This window comes from Megalobrama amblycephala, linkage group LG20 (assembly GCF_018812025.1).
Source record: "Megalobrama amblycephala isolate DHTTF-2021 linkage group LG20, ASM1881202v1, whole genome shotgun sequence".
NCBI classification, from domain to species: domain Eukaryota; kingdom Metazoa; phylum Chordata; class Actinopteri; order Cypriniformes; family Xenocyprididae; genus Megalobrama; species Megalobrama amblycephala.
Window position 1 is genome coordinate 15,772,838 of NC_063063.1, and position 27,362 is coordinate 15,800,199.

At 37.5% G+C, this 27,362-nt stretch overlaps 1 protein-coding gene across 1 annotated transcript in view; it reads right to left on the bottom strand.

Annotated features, from left to right (window-relative positions):
* Window positions 1–25,173, bottom strand: part of mkxa (mohawk homeobox a) — a 35,927-nt gene extending 10,754 nt beyond the window's left edge. Inside the window, exons 1-5 of the mRNA XM_048170022.1 lie at window positions 24,859–25,173; window positions 23,937–24,213; window positions 21,412–21,571; window positions 20,100–20,253; window positions 14,441–14,770 (exon numbers count right to left, since the gene is read on the bottom strand). Coding sequence (XP_048025979.1) covers window positions 14,441–14,770; window positions 20,100–20,253; window positions 21,412–21,571; window positions 23,937–24,112 — 820 coding nt within the window. The 5' untranslated portion in view covers window positions 24,113–24,213; window positions 24,859–25,173. The remainder of the gene's footprint in view (window positions 1–14,440; window positions 14,771–20,099; window positions 20,254–21,411; window positions 21,572–23,936; window positions 24,214–24,858) is intronic.
* Between the last annotated feature and the right edge of the window lie 2,189 nt (window positions 25,174–27,362).

A 27,362-nucleotide genomic window follows, 5' to 3' on the forward strand; every position in this document is an offset into this window, starting at 1 on the left:
GCAAAACGTTTCATCACATTCAAATTACATTACTCATTTAATAATAATCAATCATAAAACATTCATCAAAAATGCAAATGTTTAGCTACTTACTCACCACATACTCTTGCTAAATCGAAAGCATTGCTTGTCTTAGCAGACTAATGATCTGCTGTGCACACTACTGCCAATACACAGACATGCTACAAGTGAGCATGTAAGATATGCTGCTGCTGCATGAATAGCCATAAATAAACCAAAAACTGAACCAGACAGTTGAAATATTGAGCAAGTAAGCAGTTGGCTGCAGAATCAGCAGAGGCAATCAGCATGTGCCATGTAGTCATGATATGATTCCTTGCTGTTTGCATGTAATCAGCCTGTGCCCTCTAGAGTTTCATGACTGATCTAGATATTTATTTACTCACCCTCATGTCTTTAAATCCTTGTATGACTTACTTTCCACAATGTTAGAAATGTGTTTCTATTGTTTTTATCCATATAATGAAAGTCATTGTGGTCCAAAACAACATTGGTCCCCTTTGACTCTCAATGTACAGACAAAAAAAAAAAAAAAAAACTTTATTTTTTCAAAATGTCTACTCTTGTGTTCCACAGAGGAAAGAAAGTCATACATATTTAAAACAGATTGAACAACACACACAAAACTCCCAAAAAAATTATCTCAAAATCTGCTCATTCTTCATGCAGAAATAATACTAGGCCTTGCAGCCATCCTATTAAAGCATTATCAGAACAGTCCTCTCACCCTGACCTGGGGTCAGTACCAAAATCAAGAGAATCTGGTAGATATTACTCAAAGAGAGAAAACGGCCTTCCCGTTGTCTAACACAGAGAACACATTGATCTTTCTGTCCCTGGATTGTAAAGGTTTGCCAGAAAAACAACACTTGAAATCAAGGGTAGCTTTTGAATCGTATATGTATAGAATATGCTGTGAAAACTCTGTAGGCAGGGTTGAATGGACATTGGCTGCATGGACGATTGGGTAAACTATTGCAGACAGGTCTGTTTCTGTGCAAACTCTCAATGAGTGATCACAACTGAGACAGAATGGCATCATGGTTGGCATGTCAAAGTAGACTGGGGCTGGAAATATACCTCCATCCATCCGTTCATTTGTTCTTTTGATCATCCATCTATCAGCTGCGTGAAGAGAAGTGACAAATGGAATCTGGGCAAGATGTCATGGCTTTTTGGCTCTGGAGCCAGGCAGACGAGAATGGAAAAGACGTCAATGTCACTCTGTGGTGACTGAGTGTGGCACGTACTGCTTTAAAGCCACTGAGAAACATCCCAGCATGTAAAACGAAGAAAAGCGGTTACGAATTCAATAAGATAACTTGCTAAAATTAGTGAACATCAGAATATGGCAGGCGATGAATTTCTCACATTTATGCCGCAACAACCGGATAAATCAGAAAAGTCTGCTCTGTGTTCTCAAACCCATGCCTATAATCTTTGCCTGTTTTTACTGGTTTATAAAATAGCAGTCACATCTTTCACAGCCTTTCAAATAAGAGAGAGGAAAATTGGTTTTGCCCAAAGCAGACAGACATCATCAGTTCTTGGTGTCTCATTTTTACTACAGGCGTCCAATGTGTGCTTGAGAAAAATGAACGTTGTTCTTTAATAATGTCATAGAAGGCCTGTGAATGATGTTAAGATGAAGCTGGCGTGTGTCGTCTCAGCTCTGCCAGCTCTACCCTCACTAGCTATCCAGGATGGCAACAATCAACATCCACGCCATCTCTCCGTCTCGCTCTCTCTCTCTCTTTTGAGCGAGTCTCTTCTGGTCACTCTCTAGATAAATCCATCTCAAACTGTCTGAGTTTGTCTTTTGGTTTGCTTCCATTTTTCTGACTGCATCCTGTGATCATCATTTCTGTTCTGTTTCTCTCTTCAACTCGTCTCTGACGTTCACAGTTTTTTCTTTTTTAAACCTAATGTCTTGGTTCTTGTTTTCCCATTGCCTTCCCAGATCATACTTTTGGTTGAGGTTTCATTCACTGTAATGACCGTCTTTAAACAGCAGCCCCATTACTGACTCCGTTCTTCCATTCTCTCCATTCCATTCACGTTTATCAGTAATCGCTGCACTATAAATATCCATGATTTCTGGGTCAGGGTGGTTGGAAGAGGCATGAGGCCCAAAAGAAGACTGAAGAATGATAGTGATTCTTTGCACATGACATGTTCTCGTATTATTTAAAAACTCTCCCTGGTGAAAAACACAACAGTCTGGACGCTGTTGGACTTCCTTTTCTCTGAGCCTTTGAATCACAGCACATTAATCTGTGATGGATCAAACTGAGTTGAGGGTGCTGACATGTTCTGGGCTGTGAAATTGACTGGTGGGCAGAAAGAGCGACCAAACAGTGGCAATACTGTATGGGGGTAAATAGGGTGAGAGAGACAAAAAAAAAAGCCTATTTCAGCATAATAGACACATGGCCACTCATAAACAGCTAAAGCTCATCTCAAGACAGACTTTATTTCATAATTTTAGGATTTCTTTGGGTCTGCACAGCAGATGACAAACAATGACAGTCCAACCACAGCCAAAATAAAGCATCTGCCACCAATGGCACTTGCAGCTTTAGCATCGGTGTGTGAAATGTGTTAAATCTCCCCCTCATTTTCTATTTACCAGTCAGAATAAACACAGATCACTACAACAAACACTCTACCAGCCAAATAACAGAACAGTCTGTACCAGGGTCACAAATTAACTAGGGCATCAGGCAAAAATGCAGTAGAAACTGACAAATGTTTAGTGTAATGTTCCCGTAGTCAACTATTCTGTTGTTTTATTGTATTATGTAACATTATATTTAATAATATGCCATTTTAGGCCCGTATAGTGATGGGTTATAGGTTTAATGCTTTCACAGACACTGCAGCTGTCTGATTATTTTTATATTCACGATCTCAAACATATGTGCTGTTGCATGTGTACATTAAAACATTAAATGTACATAAATGTACATTTTACATTAAAATAATTAGAGTCAGCTTTGAAAATATGTAACTTATAGAAAATCACATCACTGCTCTGACAGGATATAGTAGAGAGTTGAATATTATCAACTGTCCACATTAAAAATTGATTAATTTTAGTATTTAACATAATTGAATGGCATCCTGTGCGTTTTTGAATGGTCAGAAATAAACTAACCCTTAAAATCAATTCCAGGGAGCAAATATTAAAGCCCTTAAATGGATATGATAACCAAAAATAAAAATTTTGTCATCATTCATTCACCCTCAAGTCGTTCCAAACCTGTATGACTTTCATAAAAGAAGGTATTTTGAGAAATGTCTCAGGCTACGTCCACACGAAGCTTACTCTATCCAATCTTTTTTTTTTTTTCCTTGTCTCAAGAAATATCTGCATACACACAAAACCACTGAAACGACTCATACATGCCAGACCAGTATGTGGCGCTGTAATTCTGCAATAGAGATACACTAAAAACAAAGAATAACACTTGGAGCATGCGCATAAACCTTGCGCGCTGTATACAAACTTTAGTAAAGCTTAGAAATAAAGCTTTATATTAGTAAAGCTTTAGGCTCGGTAGCTTTTGCAGCACGAACACAAGCATATAGTATGCTATTATTGTTGTCGTTGCCGTTTTGTGCTGTTAGCGGCGTCTGACTAGGGTCAACATGTGGGGTGATGACATCATCGTTTCACAAAATATACGGATTGGCTGTACACGCGAAAACGCAAAGGCGGCGTTTTCAGATTTATCAAAAAATAGCGGTTTCACCTTCCGAAAACGCTGGATCCATGTGGATGAAACGCCTATCCGATACAAAATTTGTGCGTATACACAGAAAGCCTCAGTGTGTTTTTCAAAAATATCTTCTTTTGTGTTCTGCAGAAAAACATTTAAAAAAAAAAAAAGTTTATTTTTGGGACCCATCCTTTAACAAGAAAGTTAATTTCTGACACTGGTCTAAACATGATCAAGGAAACGCTCAAGAAAATACTTTGTGTTGGCATGTATATTTCATCATCTCTCAGAGGAATCCAGTCTTGACCATTAACAAGAGGTCATCCATTGGCTTCCTGTTCTGGACACGGACGTGTGGATCTGCTATTTGCAAATGGCTGGACGAATGATTCCGATCTCTCACCCTATCAGTACCTATAAAAGTCCCACAAACAGACTTCAAACACACTAGCTAGAGCACATAGCACACCACTGAGGTATTACAGACGGTATCTGCATCCTGACGTATATCAGGAAGAGAGACAGAGGGACAAAGAGAGGGAGAGAGAGACGGGCTCATGCTGAAAGCATTTGCCTAAAGTGTTATCAGACGCAGATAAGGCTCCATCTAGAACGCATCACAAACCTTTTTCAGCTCCAATAAAATTCAGTTTTGCTTCAGCTTTAGTGTCATTCCAAAATGGAAAAACAATTAAAAGCGAGCAAGTTTGGAATCATTGCAAATGATTTTGCCAAATGGAAAATCTTGTTTTGATCTCATATTACAAGTTTGTATGTTTCTTTGCAAGTTAATTCTGCCCAGAGATGACTACAGAATTGCTTTCGACCGCAACCTCGGGGAAAAAACAGTGAGTTGAGTGTAATATAACAATGTTTGAAAGTGTTTTGTGAACTAAATAATGATTGCCAGCCTCATCCAAATACATACATAGTGAAATGCATTGCTATGATGTTCCTTCAAGGTTTGCTCACACGCACAATCGCTCTCTTTATCGTGTGCGCTTTGATTCTCCGATTTCTATTTTCATCTGTTAATCTATTCTCGTTTTCCCCCCTTCACACAAAACATTACTTTCCAAGTTAGACAAAAACACACAGGCCCTGCTGTACTCTTTCTGATGCTCTGAGTGTCAGAGTCTTTCATTTTATAGCCATTAGGTTCTCCACACTCATCTAATAGTCTCCCATTCATTCACTGTTTCTTTCCCCCTGTCTGCTATCTATTCTCACATGAAAGCTGCCAGAGAAACACGTGTCTGTTTACACCTCTTCTCCACACAGTCATCACAATTCACACACACGCACTTTTCAAGTGTGGACTATTTGCAATTCATCACAATATATTGCTCTTGAGCTTCAGCAGCAGTTTATACACAGAAATGTGCCGAGAGACTAAGAATTCAGTTTTTGGAAAAAGTTTTGAACTTAATTTAAGTTACAATTGGCTCCAAAAACTAAATTATAAAAGATGGACGAAAACTATCTAACAGTGTTTGGATAAATGCAGAATGTTGTAATAAAATAAGACATTTATTAATGCTACAAACTTGCTCGTCAAGACTCATATTATAAATCTATTTAGAATATAAATAATTACTAATAAAAAAAATGCTAATTAAACGTTTTTTATATTGTATTTTTATTATAATTATTTATTATACTGTATAATAAATGTTAAATTAAATTTGAAGCCATCAAAATACTATTGCAAAAAGCTAGAGGTTCTTTTAGTATTGTGAGTAGTTTCTCTGTTTGTCTGTATCCATTTGAGTTGTATATTTTCTCATCCCAAATTTAATGTGGCTTTTATTGGGCATTATTCACTTTTTCCCCCTCTCTTTCACAATACTTCACCTTTCATCCCTCACATCTCTCATCTCTCCTTTCTTCCTCTCCTCCTCCCCTTCTTCCTTCATCTTTCTTTTCTCCACCTTTCACTTATCTCAACATTCTCTCCTCTCTCTCTCGCTCTGATGATGGATGATGAGACCCAATCATTCAACTGCAACCCAGAGTCTAAAGCAAATCTTGGCCTCAGCCTCCTCTTTCTCTAGGATTGTTCAGTCGCCCCTCCCTACTTTGTGAGGGATATAGTGGGACAAACTTCTCAAAGAGAAGGAAATCCTGGTGTTTCCATGAGTGTGTATGGGTAATTGACATGACATATACTTTTGGGAAGTTGACATGTCCTGTGGTGTGACAAACTATAGTCCAGGAGTGTCCAAACTCGGTCCTGGAGGGCCACTGTCCGGCAGAGTTTAGTTCCAACTTGCCTCAACACACTGGTCTGGAAGTTTCTACATTGTAAAACCTAAAAGGGAAATCGCTAAATGAAATAAGTTCATTTTACTTAAAATTTTCAAAAAGGTGATTTAACTTAACAAATATTTGTGACGTGAACTCAAAAACTAATTATAATTAAGCAGAACTCAATCTGAATAGGTTACTATAAATAATATGCTTTTTTAACTCTAAAGATTTACGTTACAGAAATGTATTTAATCTCGTAGCAACATATTTAAAATGAATTTGAACTAATTTAATGGTTTCTATTTTTTTTTTTAATAATGTTTTCTGAGAAATTATGTTTTTATAGTTTTCATAATAATTAACTAAAAGCTATTTAAATAAATACATAAACAATAATAAATACATGAATCTATTTCATATAAGACTACAAGCCTACGTTAAGCCTTTTTAAAGTAATTTTACTCTTGGCAAAATATCATGAACATGATTGGACACCCCTGCTATAGTCCATGTAAAAACACCACTGTTTTAAACACCATTTGCCAATTATTTTATAATTATCATTAATGAAGCTCATGATCACATATTATATTATATTATATTATATTATATTATATTATATTATATTATATTATATTATATTATATTATATTATATTATATTATCCTTCAAACTACTTTGTAGGGTTGAGGGGATGCTGGAGCCTTACATTATATTATTGTTTTTTTGTTTTTATTAGAAATTTTGACCAGATACAGGATACTTTCCATAAGTGTTTTCTGCCATTTGAGATGTGCACAGCAGAGCTGGATCAGTCATTGTCCTGCTGCTCTGTGGTCAGTGAGCAGTCAGCTACCATAAATCACAGTTCAGCATGTACTCTTTAAATGACATATCCTTGCCAGGCTGTTTCTCTAAATTACACATCCCTCCCCCAGCACTGTATGTCACTGTCAAACATGTCAAACACTTTCAAATATGTTAGCCAAAGCCTGTCGAGCTTTGAGAGTAAGAGAGACTTTCAAACTTTCAATGGTATCAGACTCTCAGTGTTTTTATGTACTGTATGTGGTTGGATGTGTAGTACAACTGCAAAAACAGCAATAAAAGTGTGCTGTGTTTCCAGCTGTACACACACAGGGCTGTCAATCATCAGATGAAAAGCAGGCCCTGCACATTAATAATGTCTGAATTTACATGCTCCCACTCTGTTGCATGTTTAGGCTTGGATGAACTTCTCACCTACTGTACCTCAAAATGCAGTGAGGCTGGCCTGAAATGTGCTCTGATGTTTGTGAGTTGGAGAGATTGTACTTTTCTTGGACAATGACTTTTAAAGTATTTTCTTTTGGTGGCTTCAGTCCAATGAGTCTGCAGGACTCTTATATGTGACTGGCATCTATGAGCCCCGGTGGCCTTGTCAAGCCTTTCTGTTTTCATTTAACATATTTCTGCCTCCTGCCTCTGTTTAATGTCCACTGACCTTGAAAAAGAAGGTCTTTTCATGTCGTAAAACACAGGTGACATTTTTGGTTCTGTGAAGAAATATTTCCCACAGCGCATGGCTGACACACCAAAGCACAGCAAAAAGACTGATTGGAAAAAGAGAGCCATACCAAAAACGTTCTTTTTTCTTTGGCAAAATATCCGGGCTAATTTTTTTTTTTTTTTTACTCTTATTACAGATCACAAACATATAAAGGATTTCTTCTTTTTTATATTTCTGGGCAATGGAGGAGAATTCTTAACAATTGAAAAATAAACTTTTAAACTAAAAAAAGAGTGAGATAACAGCCGGAGTCATATCACCACCATAGCGTTGTCTCCCATAGCCTAAGCTTTGACTAAAATGCAAAAGGACTGGTCCACACTGCAGTTTATTCTGGACAAAACCCCATACTAGTATAGGAAGGAACCATTTGACTGACATGTAAATCAATATAGAAGGATATTTAGTTAAATTGCTCAAAAACAACTCTAATCATCTAATTTAGAAGAAATACGCATTAATAACATACCATTCAAAAGTTTGGGGTCTGTAAGTTGTTTGAATATTTTTGAAAAAAAAGTCTGTTATGCTCACCAGGGCTTCATTCCAAAAAAAAAAAAAAAAGTAAAAAAAATGGTAATATTGTGAAATATTATTACAATGTAATAAATTAACTATTTTCTATTTCAAATATTTTTAAATGTAATTTATTCCTGTGATGGCAAAGCTGAATTTTCAGCATCATTACTCCAGTCATTCTAATTTGCTTCTGATTTGCTGCTCAAGAAACATTTCTCATTACTATCAATGTCGAAAACAGTTGTGCTGCTTAATTTTTTTTATGAAAACCGTGTACATTTTTTTCTGTTCTTTGCTGAACAGAAGGTTTGAAAGAACAGCCTTCATTCACTTTACTGTCACTTTTAATCAACTTAATGCATCCTTGCTGAATAAAAGTATTAATTTCTTTAAAAGTCAGATTTAAATTTTGAAATAAATCTCACTTTCATCTAATTCATTTCAGTTAACTGAAGCAAATCATAATATATTCATAAACCCCTCAACTGACACATAAGTTACAATAACTGGATCACAAGGACCCTGTTGAAAGCAATATGAGGACAAACAACACATCGCTCTCGAGTAAACGGTGCAGCAGCCAGTTTATGTCCCATGTGATGCTCTTTCTATGTGGCTTATGAGAATTCTGCACAGCCAGGCCCTGATGCAACCTGTGAAAGTACATCTAAAGTGTTAGAAATATTTTCCTGCATGCTCTCACTTTACTGCGAGCTCTCATCCACTCTGAGAGTGCAGCATACTGATCTATATCAAACAGGACGGCCCTAAACCCAATACACGCATGCAGGGAAAACACTGAGCGAGATTCCTGCCATTAAATATCCCATTAAAGAGCAATTTGACATAAAATCCCTGGCATGTACCCTGGAATTCTCTCGCTTCTTGTTTTCAATGAAACTCCCATCAGGGTTCCTGTTGCGTTTTATTTCATATTTTTCTTACACAATGGCCTCTTTAGTTTTCCATCAGAGGGTTTGAGGCTTAGCTGGCCCGACGGCTCCTTTGCCACGTCTGATCTGTGAAACTTCAAGTGAGGAGTGATAGAAAGGAGGAGAGAGCTCCTTTAGATCCAATTTGTTCCATTAAGTTACATTTAACTGGTGGATTCCGAGATGCCACTTTGGTTTAAAGACGTCTGAGCTAAAACATTACTTGGCTAACTTGGCTAACACAACTCAGAGACAGACAGACATCTGTTTCAAAAAGGAAAACAGAGCGTAGATCTAAAATTTCAACCTCATGCCATATTAGTCTGAAACTTGAGGAATGTTTGTATGAAAATTTTCTGGAATGCAGAAAGAAAATGAAAGGAAAGCGAATAGCAGAGAATAAAAGAGAGAGAAACACTAGGAGGAAATGATGCAAACCCCTTTTCTCCAGTAACAAGATTGAATTAAATTGATAATGAATTTGTCATTGAGTTTATTGCTGTATTTTGTTCTGACTGATCCCTTATTCGGAGTTGCGCAATTGTTGCTGTGTGTGATCCTGTGCTTCTAAACCTTTCGTCTGGCACGTACTCGTGTGCAAAATGACAAACAGACACTTCATCTACCTGAAGAAGCCACTAGAGTTCTTAGCCAGGAAATGGTATTTACCATGAAAGGCGGGAAAAACCACATAAATCATAAAGATTCATTAAACATTAACTGTGTTTAGAGGATTAGTTCACTTTAAAATGAAAATTACCCCAAGATTTACCCTCAAGCCATCCTAGGTAGGGATGTCCCGATCAGGTTTTTTTGCCCTCGGAAAAAATGCTTAATATATGACTTTCTTCTTTCTGATGAACACAGTCGGAGATATATTAAAGGTCCCGTTTTTCGTGGTTTTTTGAAGCTTTGATTGTGTTTATAGTGTGCAATATAACATGTGAACACAGTGTTTTTCACATAATTTACTTTTCTGTATACCGCTGTTTCCACTGTCATAAAAACGGGCTGATGACTTCCTTGTTCTATGAAGTCCCTCCTTCAGAAATACGTAACGAGTTCTGATTGTGCCAGCGGTTCCTGTGTTGTGATTCGACAGCAGCTGAGCGAACCTTGCCCGGAAAGGTCACGCCTCTTACCATAACGTGGAGATGCACGCGCTCAGTGTTATTGTAAACATGTCTTTAATTTTACCCTATCAATTTGAGCCGGAATCAGACCCGGTGATTGGACTGCGGGATGAAAATAACAGCGTTTCGACGACATGGCGACAAACACACTCTACAAACGCAACTCTTGTGTATTCCTGTGGGCGGAGGTTAGTCAAAAAACTGTTTTAGTGACGTCATTAAAGAAGGAAGTAGAGGGATGTAGTCCAAACTGGCCGTTCGATGTAGGCGACTTCTGTTAAATAAAATATCTCGCTTGGCATTGAACTTTGAGCTTTAAAATTTTACAGATTTTATTTATACTCTAACAACAACATTACACACTAACTAAAGTTTGAAACACGAAGAACGGGACCTTTAAGAAATATCCTGATGCGTCCAAGCTTTATAATGGCAGTGAACGGGATAAATGAGTAGAAGCTCAAGAATGTGCATCCATCCATCATAAATGTACTCCAAACGGCTCCGGGGGGTTAATAAAGGCCTTCTGAAGTGAAGCGATGCGTTTGTGTCAGGGGCGTTTCCTCCGAGGAAGCAAGGGAGGCGGTGCCTCCTCAAAAAAAATAAATAAATAATAAATAAATAAATAGGATGAGAAAATAATCCATATTACATATAAAACAACACAAATATTACAAATTATGGCATCAAAAAGAGCGCAAGACACTCGTATTTCTTAAGGAACACTGCCCAACAGCGACATCCGCAGGTGAAGTTACACGAGTCATGCCTCCCTTTGCTCTCATAGGAAACCATAGAAAACCATCAGATCCCTGGCGTGCGGTGGGTTTGTGGGGGGTAATTGAGAATGAATGGGGGAAAGTCACGTGAGAGGAGGGAATGTCTCCATCGCGCTGATTGGATGTAATTGGTTATGAATGGATATGATTGGTTTGTGCGATAAATCCCACCTCTTGTTGACGTGCGCGTTCCGCGCGTTGATTTGACTGAACAAATGATGGCGTCAATCGGAAGACTAATTGAAAAGTAATTAAACAGATCACCCAGTTAGATATCACCGCTTTATGTCACATCAAAATCAAACTTTAAATGGACTGAAAACATGAAGACTGCATTTTGTTTTTTTGTTTTTTTAGTGCAATCAGCTTGGTGAAATTAAAAATACAATTCGTTTCTGTGACAGACAGTGTTTATGGAGCATGACTGATGATCCAAAATAGCCTAAGTTGACAATTAAAAAGAAAAACATTAATATACAAATAAAATATGTTTAATTATTATTGCCTTTAGTTATTATTTTGGAATGAATGTAGAAATGCTTAAAACATTTTATTTTGATAAATAAAACATTTATTACAATACATTGTTAATGAAAAATTACAAAATAGAATTGTATTTGGTTTCTTTTTTTCTTTTTTCATGTATTGTAAAGTAATGTTTCTTTAACAAGGATGTGTCAACGTTAAGAGTAATGCACATGAATTTACATTGATTCATAAATAAATAAAAAAAGTGCCTCCTCATTTTAGAACACCACTGCATGCCACTGGTTTGTGTATATATCCATATTTAACAAAGTTATAAAGTAAAATATCTATCTTCCGCCAGACTGCCTTCCGTATTCAACTTACAAAAAAAGCTTTTTTTCGTAAGCTGAATACGGAAAGCGGAAATATTTTACTTTATAACTTGTTAAATGTAGATATTTTTCTTGCACAAACACATCGATTTGCTTCAGAAGGCCTTTATTAACCCCCTTGAGCCATGTGGAGTACGTTTATTATGGATGGATATGGATGGATGCACTTTCTCGAGCTTCAATCTCATTGCCCCGTTCACTGCCATTATAAAGCTTGGATGCGTCAGGATATGTATTAATATAACTCCGACTGTGTTCATCAGAAAGAAAAAACTCATATGCATCTAGGATAGCTTGACGATGAGTAAAGCTTGGGGTAATTTTCATTTTAAAGTGAAGATCCTGTAGGAAGAACTGATTAAAACTGAAATAAACAAGAAAACACACTTAAGCTCTTTCTCTCTGTCTCTCTCAGCAGGTGTTTACACAAGCAACCTCGACTTCACATAGCACACAGGGAGTTTAAACATTGGTCCAGAAGGTAGTTAGCAACAGCTTTTGTGTTTGAAGAGAATTTCAGCATTCTGTTCTTAAGCCCCAAGATAATGCAAACCATGTTTGTCAGTAAGACATGGCGAATCGAAATGAGAAACAAAGACTGCACGGCGAGATCCCCGAGGCTTGATGTGAACAGCAATATGTAAGCGAAGAAGTGAGGAGCAAACAATGTTATCAGTTATGAATCCTGTCAGGACAAAGACGCAGTGTTCTGACCTGAAGAAACCCGTTCTTTCTCGAGGAGAAGAGAGCGAACACATGCGCTTGAAGGCCTTAGTCGCCGACACAGTATCTCACATAAATTCCTACGAATGATCAATAGGGGCTGACATTCTTCCAGATGATGATGAACAGGGCTTAAATAATTGCCAGAACTCTCCTGAAACATATTTGTCATTTTGGACTGTCCAAAAGATTTGTGATAACATCACAAACACCTGGAGGGCTTAAACAGCACATGGGAGCAAACACAGCCGACTGTGAGGACTGCAGACGCTCCCTGTCGTGATACTCCGAACCAACATTGACCTTAAACAGACGAGTTAGAGAGTCCTAAACCTTGGCAGAGCTTGACTTTATTTGCTAAATGAGAAAGCCTGGGATAGGTGAAAGCTCTAGAAAGCGATTAAAGCCATTATCAAGCAGCTGCAAAGAGGAAATTGACAGAAAATGACTCAGAATGACTATTTATTTACTTACTTATTATAAGCTGTTTATTTTCCAAATACTAATCACTAAATAATACAAGTACACTACCATTCAAAAATTTGGGGTCGGTAAGATTGTTTAATGTTTTGGAAAGAATCTCTTATGCTCACCAAGGCTGCATTTATTTGATTAAAAATACAGTAAACAGTTTAAAATCATGGTTTCTCTTTTAAAAGTCTATATTTTAAAATGTTATTCATTTCTGTGATGGCAAAGCTGAATATCAGCATCAGTCATTACTCCACTCTTCACTGTCACATGATCCTTCAGAAATCATTCTAATATTCTGATTTGGCGCTCAACAAGTACTATTTCTTATTATTATCAATGCTGAAAACAGTTGTGCTGCTTCATATTTTTGGGGAAATCATGCTACATTTCTTTCAGGATTCTTTAATGAATAGAAAGTTCAAAAGAACAGCATTTATTTGAAATAGAAATCTTTTGGAACTGTCACTTTTGATCAATTTAATGCATCCTTGCTGAATAATATAAAATAATAATATTAAAAAATCTTTTGAATGGTAGTTTATATATTCCAAAAACTTGTCTGTGCACATCACCCTCTTAATCTCATTTAAAATGAAAATATCAAATATAAAATATATTTTTGTTTTTTTAAGAACCTCAGAAATGTCCTATGGAATTTAAAAGCTGAAACCACTGAATAGACATTTTAACTTTCTTTAGTGTCCTATGATGATATGAAACATTTCGTGTTTGAGATATGCAATGAGAAAGACCTCAGGAGGAAGGAAAAGAGTTATATTTACACACACACAAATGCCACAGTACTGCTATACACTGTTATGCAAAGTTGATACACACTTCCACACTTCTAAAAACAGATGAACATCTCTTTCCCTCACAAACACTGTTTTGAATAAAGACTTCTTGTTTCTTTGCAGTTGGTGTTAAGACATGAACTCAAAACTATGTTGAATACTGTGTTTGTAATACTGAAAAAAGGAGATAAAGAGAGAATGAAGATGGATGAGAGAGAATAATTGTCACAATGACTAAAGAAGTAATGATAGTTAATGGGCAGAAGACTAAACCAGTATGAACTACAGTACGTTCTACTTCATTGCAAGTTCAAATGTAAACTTGCATGACCTAAAACGTTTTATCAAAAGTACAAAGCTTGATATAAAAGCACAAATTCTTTGAACTATTGAACTGCAATATTTTTAACATACTAGTATTTTCATACTATTAAAAACATATTTCAGAATATTTACAAATGTCAAGTTTAAATGAAATGATTTATAGATCTATGTGTGAGAGAGAGAAGAGAGAAACATATGACCCCTCTGTGACTCTACTTGTAGAACAAGAAGCCAAAATCATACATGGATTGAAACACAGCTGATACTGGGCTAATGAAACAGCTTCAAGATGCCCTTCTTCCTCACCAAGAGCAAGAGACACACAGAAAAGGAAAGAATGTAAGACTGGCAGCAGCTCACCAGTCCTGTAGATAAAGTTGGCTTCTGCTTCTGAAGAAGATGGTGACAGCAGGTCTTCATCATACTCGTTAGAGCTGAAAGAGCCTGAGTGATTCCTCCTCCGCGCGTCCATTACGCCGTTGGCCACCATTACGTGACGGAGCGAGTCGTTAAGGTAACGGTGCAACAGGCTGCTCTTGTATTTGGGTGGCGATACATAGTCATCAGACAATGAGGCGTCCGCAGCTGCCCGAAGACCCGCCCCCACAGCGCCACCTTCCTTCTTGATGACGCTCTGGTACATTGGCTTATTAAACTCCCCGACCTGGGCCCGTGCTGCTGGGTCACCATCTGGATGTGATGCAGGAAACATGCAAATATGTCAATACAAATTTGGGGGAAAAAAAAAAAAGAACTGAACTATAAAACATCAATATTTTGATCTCCTGCCCTTTACACCTTCTCAGCAGGGAGAGACACGGTCACATTTTCATTTAATCACCGTTCTCTTCTGCATGACCCCTCCAGCACATTGAAAACACTTGACTGGATTACACTTCTTGAAAACACGGGCCTCCCAACTGCAAATGAGTGTGTCAGATCAAATTTGGTGCTGAGAGACTGATTACTGCTACAGAGGAAGCAGAGAAGGTTTGGATCTTTGAGCCTTGAGAAAATATCACAAAAAAATAATAATAAAAATGAAATGTAATAAAAAAAGTTTAAGATCTATTCCTAAATTTAGATTTACAGAAGATAAAATACAAAAATGTATGCAAAATATGAAATATAAATATTTAAAATATACATGTGATAAACTAAAAGGTGCACAAAGTGTGCAAAAAAGCAAATATTTTCAGTAATGACACCTAAGCTACTGTTCAAAAGCTTGGTGTAAGATTTAAAAAAAGTAGTAGTTTTATTCCGCAAAGTGACAATAAAGATAAATAACTTTGGTTGAACTGCAAGTGATAAAGTTTCATTCTGCTTTTTGGTAACAAAACTAATAAAAGTATTAACTTTCTCATCAACAGGGGGGAAAGAAAAATCCTTTGGACATTCCAATGTCATATCTCAGCCTTGGAGAGAGTGTGTTCAGTTGATCTTTCCGTTCCGTTGATCATTTTTTAAAAAACACCCAATCATTCGTCTCTTATTATTTGCTCAGCCACCTGTAGTCCCATCAGTGATTCATGAAAGAACATAAATAAGAGACACTGACATGTTTTATTACTGGATGATATACAAGACATGCATTTGATTTTTTTTGATTTTTATTAAAATGAACTTATTAATGCTGGCATTAATGCTGATTGTAGTACAACACCAGTTGGACGGTCCAAACTTTTTTTTCTCTCAGTTGACATTGTCACTCATGTAACAATTACAAAGAAGTTAATACTTTTGTTACTAAAAGGCAGAATAAAATCAGTTCCACTGTTTTTATTTATCTTTTGTCTCATCCTTATGGTTTTCAGCATACCTTAAAGCGATAGTTCACCTAAAAATGAAAAATCTGTCATCATTTACTCACCCTCAAGTTATGTATGAATTTACAACTTGAGGGTGAGTAAATAATGACAGAATTGTCTTTTTTTTGGTGAACGTCTTCAGTAAAATCTATATAAACATGGACTCTCAAATTCTTTTGAATTAGAAATTTCATCTGTAACTATGTGTGTGGATTCTTTTTTGGTTTTGACATTTGAGAAGGTCCATGAGCCAAACTGCAATAGTTTTTCCAGCACATATACCATCGCTCACTCCACATCCTAAAAGTCAACATTTTTTAAAGATTGTTTTAGAGCACCCCTTATTGTATACTACCTTGACAACCATTCCATAATGCAGGAAACAAAGGTAAACACACTGGAGTTCACACAAACGCAATATTTCCTAGGATACAGGGTTAGGATTGCGTGAGTGAATGCCTCCTAAGTGAGCTGGGATTTCACTGCAAGGCTCTATCTTGACTCAAATGTGTGAAGAGTGTGTCTGAAGCTTAGATCTTCTGTGTAGCACATAATTACTGAGCTCAGACACGGGAACGACAGACCTGATGAAACGTCTGTGCAACAAAACTTTCCCTCTAAACAACTGAGGCATTTCATATGCATACTAAACAACTTGTATGATGTTACATGATGTGCTTGTATAATCACAGCTCATAATATTTGGGTGAATCTCTCAGAAAACATGTCAGAAGATAAGAAGAAAAAACAGGGACATTTTTATCACATCTCCTTTCATTTCTTTACTTTAGTTTTTTTGGTTTTGTTATGTTTGAATTATTCTCAATGGTGAATGTAATAGAGACATTTTGTTGAGAATTTTGGGGTCAACGAGCTTCATCGTCATTAAAAATGTCACTTTTTTCATGAGACCCAATGAGATTATGGATTAACATTGTTTTTACATACCTCATCATGACAATATAAACATTCTGTGCTTTTCTCCACATGTGTTTGGACCAAGAGATAATTCAAATGCGTAGAGCAAGACATATTTTCCTCTAGAAATATTTCAATAGCCAAGTTTCCATCCAATGGATTTTTTGAGAAATAATATTTAGCGTATCAAAATGTTTACCGAAATTCCTGATGGAAATGCTAATTATTGATAAAATCCCACAAGTGTCAACACAGTCATTTTCCGTTTAAGTTGAGCACATAAATTCTATGACAAGTTTAGATTTGACCTGAAGGTAGAGGTCAAAGGTTAAGCCAGGCTGCTGACACAGATTGTGTGCTATTCTACAGTGTAAGAACAGTGGGAAGTTATTTGTAGGATGAGACAGATGTGAGAGGCAAAGACTGGGCATTCCTCTTCTAACCACAGAGTGTGTGTCCTTCTCCAAGACATCTAATCAAGGCACCAAATACAGAGTGTGTGTGTTTGGAGGTCACTGTTAAGCACAGGGGGATGATAAGTGTTCTGACTGAATGTCTCATTGTGTGCGGATGCTTATGTTAAGCGATGAGGCCAACAAACATGCAATCTTGTCAGAAAGCCAACAGCAATTGCTGCATTTGTAATGCCTTAGTGTGTGAATTAGAGAGAAAAGGAGAAGGAAACTTTAGAGAACTTTAGATATAGTTAGCTAGGATGTTTTTGTGTTTATGCATGTAAGTGTAAGATTGTGTGCGAGTGTTTGTGGTTGAGTCCTGACGCCTCATTGTGGTGTGTTAATCACAGCGTGCATGACTGTCTGTAAGCCTACGCGTCTGTCCGGTTAACTTAAACACAGAGGAGGATGCACACACGAACACTGCGCTCGACATACCCCGACCCTGATTTATGGCTCGGCTGCTATACGATGCTATAAAAATGTTTGGAGTGTTGCACTGACTGTGTTGTAATAAAACATCTGCGTTTAAGTATCCTGTCTGGTCTGTTACATGCTACATGCTGAATGAAACCCCAAAAGAGTTTCTTATAAATACCACAACACTTCATACCAATCAAATGTAGCACCAGGATAGGTGAATTTGTTGTGTATGTACCAAGGCTGGAACCATGTCTTGAAATTTGGGAGGGCTTTTTATATAAAGAAATTAAATGTTACGTAAAGGGTTAAAAGGGATTAAAGGGAATAAAGAGAAAGAAATAAAAAAGGTAAAAAGATAGATCTAATTGTAGCCTAGTTGTGAATGTGAAGTAATCCAATTTAAACTCTTTGCAAATAATATTTTATTTAAAAATATGCTCACATTCACTCTTATTTGTATGTCTAATAAGTCAAAAATGCAAAACGTTTCTTGTCTTGTCACATTCAGTTATAAATGACACGGATCATGTAAATTTTAACTTATTTTCAATTTAAAATGGCAAAATTCCATAAAAAAAAAGTTGAGTAGTCATTGACCCACATCACTGTGGGTCGATGAATATTTTTATCGTAAAACAATCGACAAATGTTTTGCTATTTACATCTCACCACACACTCTTTTGCTGTAAAAACTAAAGCATTGCGTTTTTGTGGGAATTCACACTCGTCTTCTGTAAACAGTAAGCCCTGCCTTCTTTGATCTGATTGGCCATCATTTTGACAATGATGAGCACTGTTAGACCACTGAGGCAGACCAGCCTAAAAATGTAATTTAAATAGAGCAATTCTTACCTAATGGAGTGCAGCTGAGCAGTATCAAGATTATTAAATATGGGGGGGCAATTATGGGGGACAATGCCTATAGTGGTTGCCCCCCTAGTATATAATCAAGCAGTGATTTACAGTGCTGATTGCAATGCATGTTGTACATGTATGACTACATATAAAATGAAACTCCTGTCATCATTTACTCACCCTCAATGACAACATTGGATCCCAACACTGGACAAAACAACATTGGACCCTGTTGACTTTCATTATATTGACCAAAATCAGAGAAATTTATGTAAATATCTTCTTTTATCTTTGACAGAAGAAAGAAAGTCATAAAGGGGTGCATTTCCCAAAGCGAACTATGGTCGCAAGTTTCGTCGTTACCAATAGAGTTCAATGGACTTACGACCATAGTTGACTAACGATGCTTTCGGGAAATGCACCCCAGGTCTGGAACAACATGAGGGTGAGTAAATTATAACAGAATTTTCTTTTTTGGGTGAACTATCCCCCTTTAAGTGTGTCATCGTGGGCTATAACCACCACAAAAACACTGGGGAACCAATTTTCTTATTTGTGGTCTATCAATATATATTGCAACCATAAATAAATAAAAAAAATTGGCAAAATGGCTAAACACTAAGCTTTTAACGGTCTTAAACCACAAATTATTCAGTCAGGAAATTAGCTAAATTTAAGCAAATTCACTGTCTCAGAAAAACGTCAAAGACAGAATGAGAGTATTTGACAGAATATGGGATGTGCGGAGTGATGAATCACAATGAAGTTGCATGGTGATGCTCCAGAGCAATGTGTTTGAACATCTGATGAGAAATATAATAAATGCAGCTCTACCACAGTGAAGCATGGAGGAAGAGGTGTCATTGTGTGTGCAGCCTTTTTAGCTGCTGGAATTGGTGAGCTACTTCACCTTGAAAAGTCATTTAATGCTTTGAAGTACAGTAGAATATTGCAGAATGGCTTGCTTCCTACAAATGAAAAGTTGTCATCTGAAGAGTAATGATCAGATTTTATGTTTCAACAAGACAACGCTCCTGCCCAAATTACAAAAACAACCCAGAAATGGCTTAAGAACAAGTCCATCAGGCTCATGTTTTGGCCTGATCAGAGTCCAGATTTAAACCCTATAGTAAATATTTGGTCACACATTAAACTCAAAAGAACTGGGAGACATTTTTCAACTACTCATGAACTGTTTGAAGCCATTAACATTGAGTAGAACAACAATGACTCTTCTTCCTGTAAAAAGCTGTCTGCAAGCTGTGGAAGGCTCTTCCATGCCAAGTTAATTTATCTACAGTATTCTTGCTATTTTCCTGATCAGTTCTTTGTGATTAAATTGGTTAAGACCATTAATGGAGCACTAAATATTTTGCAATTTTTGGCTTGTTAATCTTTACATTTGGTCCCCCACGCTGTTTAATATTAAATATCCTTGGTTTCAGCATCACATTGACACCTCTATGTGAGTGTGTGTTTTTGTTAACTTTCCAAAAATACACTGTAATCAGCTGTTTTATGTGTGATTGTGTGAATGAGAGTGTCCGTATGTCGTACCGTCAGAGCAGGAGTCATCACTGCTGACGCTCAGTCTTTCCGCGTTGCCTTGGACGTATTTGTTGTAGAGTTTGATCCTAAGGGCCCAACTCAAATCAGGCTGCCTAACTGTGTTCTTCAGTCGCCGTCGAGCATTTGCAAACCAGTTAGACACCTGAGAAAAGAGGGAGGGTGTTGGGATGGTACTGAGTAAATTTTGACCAATAAACAAAAAGAATTATGAATGCTCAAAAAAGACACACACAAAAAACCTTTTTAACCTTTATCTTTTTAATTGTTTATTGGGACACTATGAGAACTATTAAAAATAGTAGGCTGATGCTACACGCAAATATCCCAGAAGCAGTGAACGTAACATTAATAATGTTACGTTGATGAAAACCTGGGTGCTTATTCTGGCTTCTGCCACTCTCACCTAATAATATTCCTTTTTCTCTGCCCGACGTCTGTCTTTTTGAAATAAAAACAATATTCGCCCCAGCCTTCTCCATTTCACAGAGACCAGAGACCATTAGATGTTATACTAGGAAAACTTTTCATGCCCGATACACTTCAAGCCACTTATGACAGGTATTGTGCTGGGGCACTTCTTTAAAAATGTTATTCTAGCCCTGAGTTTCCTGACCTCTGCTTTATATAAAGTTCTCAAAGGCCAACAGCCATATTTTTTCTTTTAAACAGGTCAACGGAGGCCAGTAGTTTTTGGAGGAAGCACTGAGGTATCATACGATGCAGTAGCAGAAATGCACTAACAATGAGAAAAGTTCAGGTGTATCTTTGGTGCTAAAGTCTGGAGATGTTCAAGATTTGTTCAGTCACAAAAGAATTATTTATTCATTGAAATTGAGCATCAGTTTTGTGTTTAAGTCTTTTTTCATATTGCAGTGCAGTCTGCTCACATTTTTTAAACAAATGGCTCCTTTTTATGATTATTAGAACCAGATACAATTTTTTAGGGTCATCCAGAATAGCATCTACAGGCTGAGCCAATTCTTAACAAATTTAGAGAACATGTTTATGTCTTCATGTGTATATACAGAGACACAGACTGAGACAGATATGTACACAGAAACCAACACAGACTGGAAAACACATATGTGAATGGTTAAACACAAGCCATGTGTCTCTGAATTTAAATATATATTGGCTAAACAATAAAAAAAAAGCCTGAATTTGCTTGTGTATGGAATGAACACCTGCACCGTCATCTTAATGTATAAAGAAAACTGTCATTTTAATAATCCTTCTGTCAAGAACCAGTAGCTCTTGGTAGCACGCTTATGGAAAAGTTGTGGAAAATGAACTTACTCACCTGCACAAGTGTCATTTGTGAGCCAAGCGCGAGAAGGATTTTCTCTGTTTTAGTGGGGTAAGGATTGTCCCGGTGTTTGTAGAGCCACTGTTTCAAAGGCCGGGCCATGTCCTGCAGAGCTTGCCGTTTATGCCGTACCTTTCCTGGGTTTTGACGAGACCTGCGGAGAAATACAAGCCGACAAATGCTACATAAATCTCGTGACAATTATACAAGACTTAAGAATGGGCACTCATGTGGAGAAATTTCATAAGATTGATTTATTACATCATAACATATTTTCCACAGAAAGAACGGTATTTTTAATTCTTTTGGGGGTGTTCTTACCGCCATCTGTTTTATTGCCAGGAAATTACAGGAAAGAAACAAAAATTAAATTAAACTCTTATTTTTATTATTATTTTAATTATCTATATGAAATTACATCCATCTATATCTAAAGGTAGCATGCCGTGAGCAGACCAATGAGCTTGACTACAACCTTTTTTTAATGTTATAGGCTTTAAATAGGAGATGAAATCAGTAAAATTTAAAATATGCATAAAAATGTATTGAATTTTCAGAGATATTGTAAGGGTTAAATATTCTTACGAGGGCCTAATTGACGGTCATGCGCTGTGAAACGAGCATCATGCTATAATTAACTCTCCCAGTGAGTGATTTTCATTCAGAATCAGTTTACAGTCTGTCTGCAAAACACAAAGACGGTGCACTTAAATAAATGCATGTAATCCAACATCCACATTACGACACGTGCTACATGTATGTACTCCGATAGTGACTGTAAAAGTTTGAAAAAGAAAAATCTGTAGACTTTATAGGGACTGAGAGGCAAGATGGATTGCTTTTATTCTCAATTCACGTTCAATATCATAATCTTTCTTAAATGGTTCAGTGTAAAAAGATGTTAAGCAAAAGTCCTCTTTGGCTGTAAAGAAAAGTTTTTGATACAATACAATACAGGTTCTTCAGATCAGTGGGTTCTTGTAAGCACTAGGCATTTCTTCAAAGAACTAAAGAATAAAATATTCCTTGTGAAACTTTAAAATGTTAGATTTTCCTTCTAATTGAAACCTTTATTTTCGAGCGTGAACAGAAGCTGGTTATTTAAACCTGTAGATGTCAGTATGGCGCTGTTATATCACCTTGTTATCTTCCAAAAACCTGACTGCACATTTAACATATTTTCCCCCAACGCTCCGAGGTTCATGTTCAGCAAATATTTTCCTTGTAACCCAGATCTGTATTAACAACCTAAAGAAGGTTTTTTTCCCCTCCCTGTTCTCGATATCTGCAACACACACCTCTGTATTTATATTAATAATTTTCATTAGCAGTGATATTCCCCTTGAGGCGAGCAGAGCGGCTGTAGTGTTTTCCTATTGGCTCCTCTTACTCGCGCAAACGGACCTTCAATAAGCGCGAGCCAGACGCACCCGCAGCGGAGGATGTTTGCATAAGTTTTTCACAAGACATCACATTTAGCTTCGGTGTTGCTGTGTATCGCAGTCGTATAATGAAGCACTGTGTTGTCTGCAAATAAAAAACAGGTTGGGGTAAACAGCTTGGGGCGGTGAGGCTGAACGCGCTGAGTTCGGAGGGCAAATAAGGGATGACATGGTTTCTTCTTGCGCCCTCGCTACAAAAATATTCGTGATTGACTGGACCACACATACAGTTGAAGGAAATGTTTATTTATTAGAAACAGACCTGGACGTGTTTTAAATTTGCTACCGAACACGAATGACCTCATGTACCCGAACAACAAGCCCCTGCTAATTCAGCACCATCGACAGCGACTTAATTGAATTGTGAATATTAATTTCCTGCAATTCTCTTTTTGAAACCTCAACGTATCCAAGATAAGAAGGCGGCGAGCTGGCTGTCAATTCAAACCAGATGCTCTCTTACCACAACTTAGAGCAAAATCAATGGAAAGAAAACAAAAAGACTATGAAAAGTCAAACAGTTGGACGTGCCACTGCCTTTCACCGCTGGCCTTAAAATTGAACAACTTGATGTTTATCTTTAATACGGTTCTCTGTGCTGTCACGCGTAAAAGCATTAACAGCGTTAAAATAACCACAGATGACTTAAACAGGCTATCATTTATGTGCGGATTTAGTTTTTTTTTTTTCCTCCTGCTAATGTATTACCAGAATAATTAGGCTAATTATTCCGTCATGAAATTTAAATGATGTGCAAAGCACATCTACTGCAAAAAAGCAACATACTAAACTTGAAAACGTTTTGAAAGTGAAATTAAAGCGGTTCTAATGTGAACCTGTTGTGATAAATTCATCCTTTTTTTATACAATTTCGAATGACTTAAAAATAGAGTTAAACTGAGGAAAACAAATGTGTTACTTGATGAAACATGATGAAAATATTTTACAGTGTATCTGTGAAACCATTCATTTGGATTAAGTAAAATAGGCTGAGTTGAATTTTTAGTAGGAAGCATGTTCATGAACCTGCAGTAGCTACATTTATTTTTGCAAACATTACTGAAGTTTCTGACATACCCGGATCTCCTGTGCCGGATAGCTGAGCTGTCTTTGATGACTGGGCTGCTGGAGAGCAGGTCCGGATGCTGTCCATCTATCACCTCTAAATAATTTCGACTGCTTCTTTCCACCTCATTCGCCTTCTCCTCGAATAAAACCTGGCTACTTAACTTATTAAACACAATTGTGTTCATCTTTGGTATATTAGTCCTCCTTTCCCCCTGTGTCCGCTGAAAGCGCCTTGGCCGCCGTGGGGATGTCCTACTCGACGGAGCCGCTGCGCCTTGTCAAAATCCTGTGAAACAGAATAAAAGGACACTTTTGTTCAATTTCATCAGTGAGTTGACCGAAACATACATTTGGAAATATCATTTTCAGTAGATAAAGACTAGGATATATTACATTTAATGTAAAATAGCCTACGTAAAGCTCCCCTCAGCCAAAACAAAACACGTAAAACTCATTAAGCGCGTGAGTCTGAGACAGGCTCGAGTGAGAAATATTGACTGATATTTTTGAAACTTCTGTACAGTTTGCACAACATTAAAAGTGTTTAGAATGAATGGTGCGTATATGACACTATAATGCTGCGTTGACCGGTCATTAGCCTATTTCATATGACTAGACAAGAATAACAATGTGTCTGTAAGAAAGGTAGATTTTACATGTAAAAAATGTTAGTTTTTATCATTGATGTGATAAAACCTTTGTTACAGCACTTATCAATTACATGTATTTAGACTGCATCCCTATGGAAAGATCTGGGAGGAAAAATGACAACATCTGTGGTACTTGCAATCCATAGAGAGCGATGGAAATGAACCAAAGATTAAAACTTCACGAATCATCCCTGTCACATTGCTTAGGTGACGCGACAGTGAAAACATTTACATTAGTCTTAACTGAAAACAGTTGTAAAATGTAGGCTGAATGAACGTACCTGAACGTTCCCCCTTCTGCGTCTTTCTGTAAAGTGTAATCCAGTTTCCAGTTTCCCATTCCCCTCTCACATGTTCTCCGCTCTAAGATCCTGTGAGCAAACCACACGAACCGCTTTCGCCTCTGTGCTTTATTCAAGCGCGCCCGGGAACATGAATAAAGGACTCATCTCGTGTTTCCCAGCTAAGCGGCTCAGACGGCGAACATACAGTGATTGTTTTATGCCGGTTTCGCCGCTCTGCAGGGGGAGGCTACCGGGAGACAGCCAGTGCAACAGTGTATTCCCTTGTGTGGGTTCACGTCTGGAACGCGTCCATCACCCGACTGCATGACAGTTGTATAGAGTTACTAATTTCAGCCAGAGCTGGTGTGATTGGATGCAGTTTATCAGAAGCAGCTTCACCTGAGTATGATGTGCAAAACAGATTTTGACATGAGACGGATGAATGGATAAATATTAGCATTGTAGTCAAATGGAGAAATAAGTCATTTAGACACTGGCTTGGGAAGAGGACTCAGAAGGCTACCATGAATTTATTAATAAGGTGAAATCGTGGAATGTTCTAACACATTTTGTTTAATTGTCTGCAACTCGGTGTTATTTAGGCTATATTAGGCATATATTATTTGTTATAGCGATATTATATTTCCATATTAATCAACAAATTAATTTAGAAATCAACTAAATATTCTATAAAATGTTTAAATTAATGCCAAATGCATCCTGACCCAATAAAATAAAAGGCGTTTTTAATAAATGGGCCTATATCTGCGATGTGCATCTCTCAAAAAAGTCTTGCTTAAATACTAGGTAGATATCGTGATTCGTTCGCAACGAAAGTGCTCAAGTGAAAGCTCAAGCAGCAAGTGAAAATACGTTTTCTGACTAACCTTTTTACAGGCTTTCTTAATATGTAAGAAAATTTATATATGAATGTAAGCTAATTTCTATGTCATATCATACATCATTTAAAATCACTTGATATCGTTTAATAATAGATTTGGTTTTATTCCCTGTAATAACGAAAGACCAATTGCGGAAGTCTGGGTTCCTTTCGTTCACCAAAAACGCTTACCGCTCGAGGACACAAAATCCCTCGAGACCTCATTTTTATTGTCTTAACATTTTGAGAGCGGAATCACTTCATTGAACAACCTAATTCTTTTCCAAACATGGTTACCAAGGTCTACAATTACTTCTATTCCAGTTCGCTTAAGAACCGCTATAAAGCAATATATAAACAAATTAATTATATCAACGCCATGTGCGATGCTTTATCGGGAGACTTAGCGTGCTGAGGAAACGCTGCTCGCGTGAGATCCCTCGCGAGCATCGATGTGATTCTGGTACCCTCTCATTTTCTCCAAATTACACGACTTACACGTCGCATTGAATGCCATTGACTGTGTCTTTCGGGTTTATCCAGGGTAGTGTTTGGAGGTGAAGTGACTAAACTCGGAGGCACATATGCGCTCCTTACGCCCCGTATAATTGGCGTGTTCCTTTTATTTGGGTGTATTTTTACCTATTTAATGAACAAAACTCTCCCGAACATCAGCAGGGTGACTCACTCCCCTCGTAAATGCAAGTCACTGAGAGAAAAAGACAGTGCTGCTCGACCACTAAGGCCATTGAAATGATGTCCTTTCTCTTACTCTTTTGTCTATGTGGGGCTTGACACATGTGGGTGCCCACAGGTTTACTCTAACAGTGGCATCTCCAGGGTAACCACATGCCCTTGGGCAGGTAGTCACAACACTTTGTGGTGTACTTCATTCCATGGGATGCCCACTGCTTAAAGGTGTGGTCAGAGGAGAGATAATGTGCTCTGTGAAGCCTTGCTGAAAGTGTAATGACCCTTAAGTGCACTTCACCAGTAAACTGCCCTGGGGCTTTGGGTGTCTGCCAGACCAAGTGTCTTATTTAAGATCTAGGTTTATTTGTACAGACCAATGGATGTTATTGCTAAACAGCTTGACATGTCTACATTTTCAGTGGGTTAGGGTTGTACTATGTACCAACATTTAAAAAAAATACCTCCATGTAAATTACACTGTTGACCCTTTCCCTATACCCAGTGCTTCCCAAGCATGGGGCGGGGCCCAGTCCGAGGGGCATCACCTTTGTTGGATTGTGTGCGGGGGTGTGGATGTGGAAGGGTAGAGGGTACTTTGAAAGTGGTCTGTTTAAGGGGGGAGGTTGTAGTGGTTGGTTGGATTACTTCGCCGTCGGTCCATTCGCAACCGCATTCCAGAGGGTCCCCGTCGGTCCATTTGGCCCCCTAAAGCGCGGTTGCACCAGTTGCATCACCCTAAGGACGGCTCTGCTTACACCTTAACCCACTCTTAAGCCTAACCATACCACCAAACCTGTTCCTAACCTTACCCATATCTCACCTCAATAGAGGCAACACTAATTTGCAATACAACATGAGCACGATAAGTTCATTATGCTTAACATTTTTTTTATGTACTGTAAGTATATAGTATAGTTAAAGACACTTA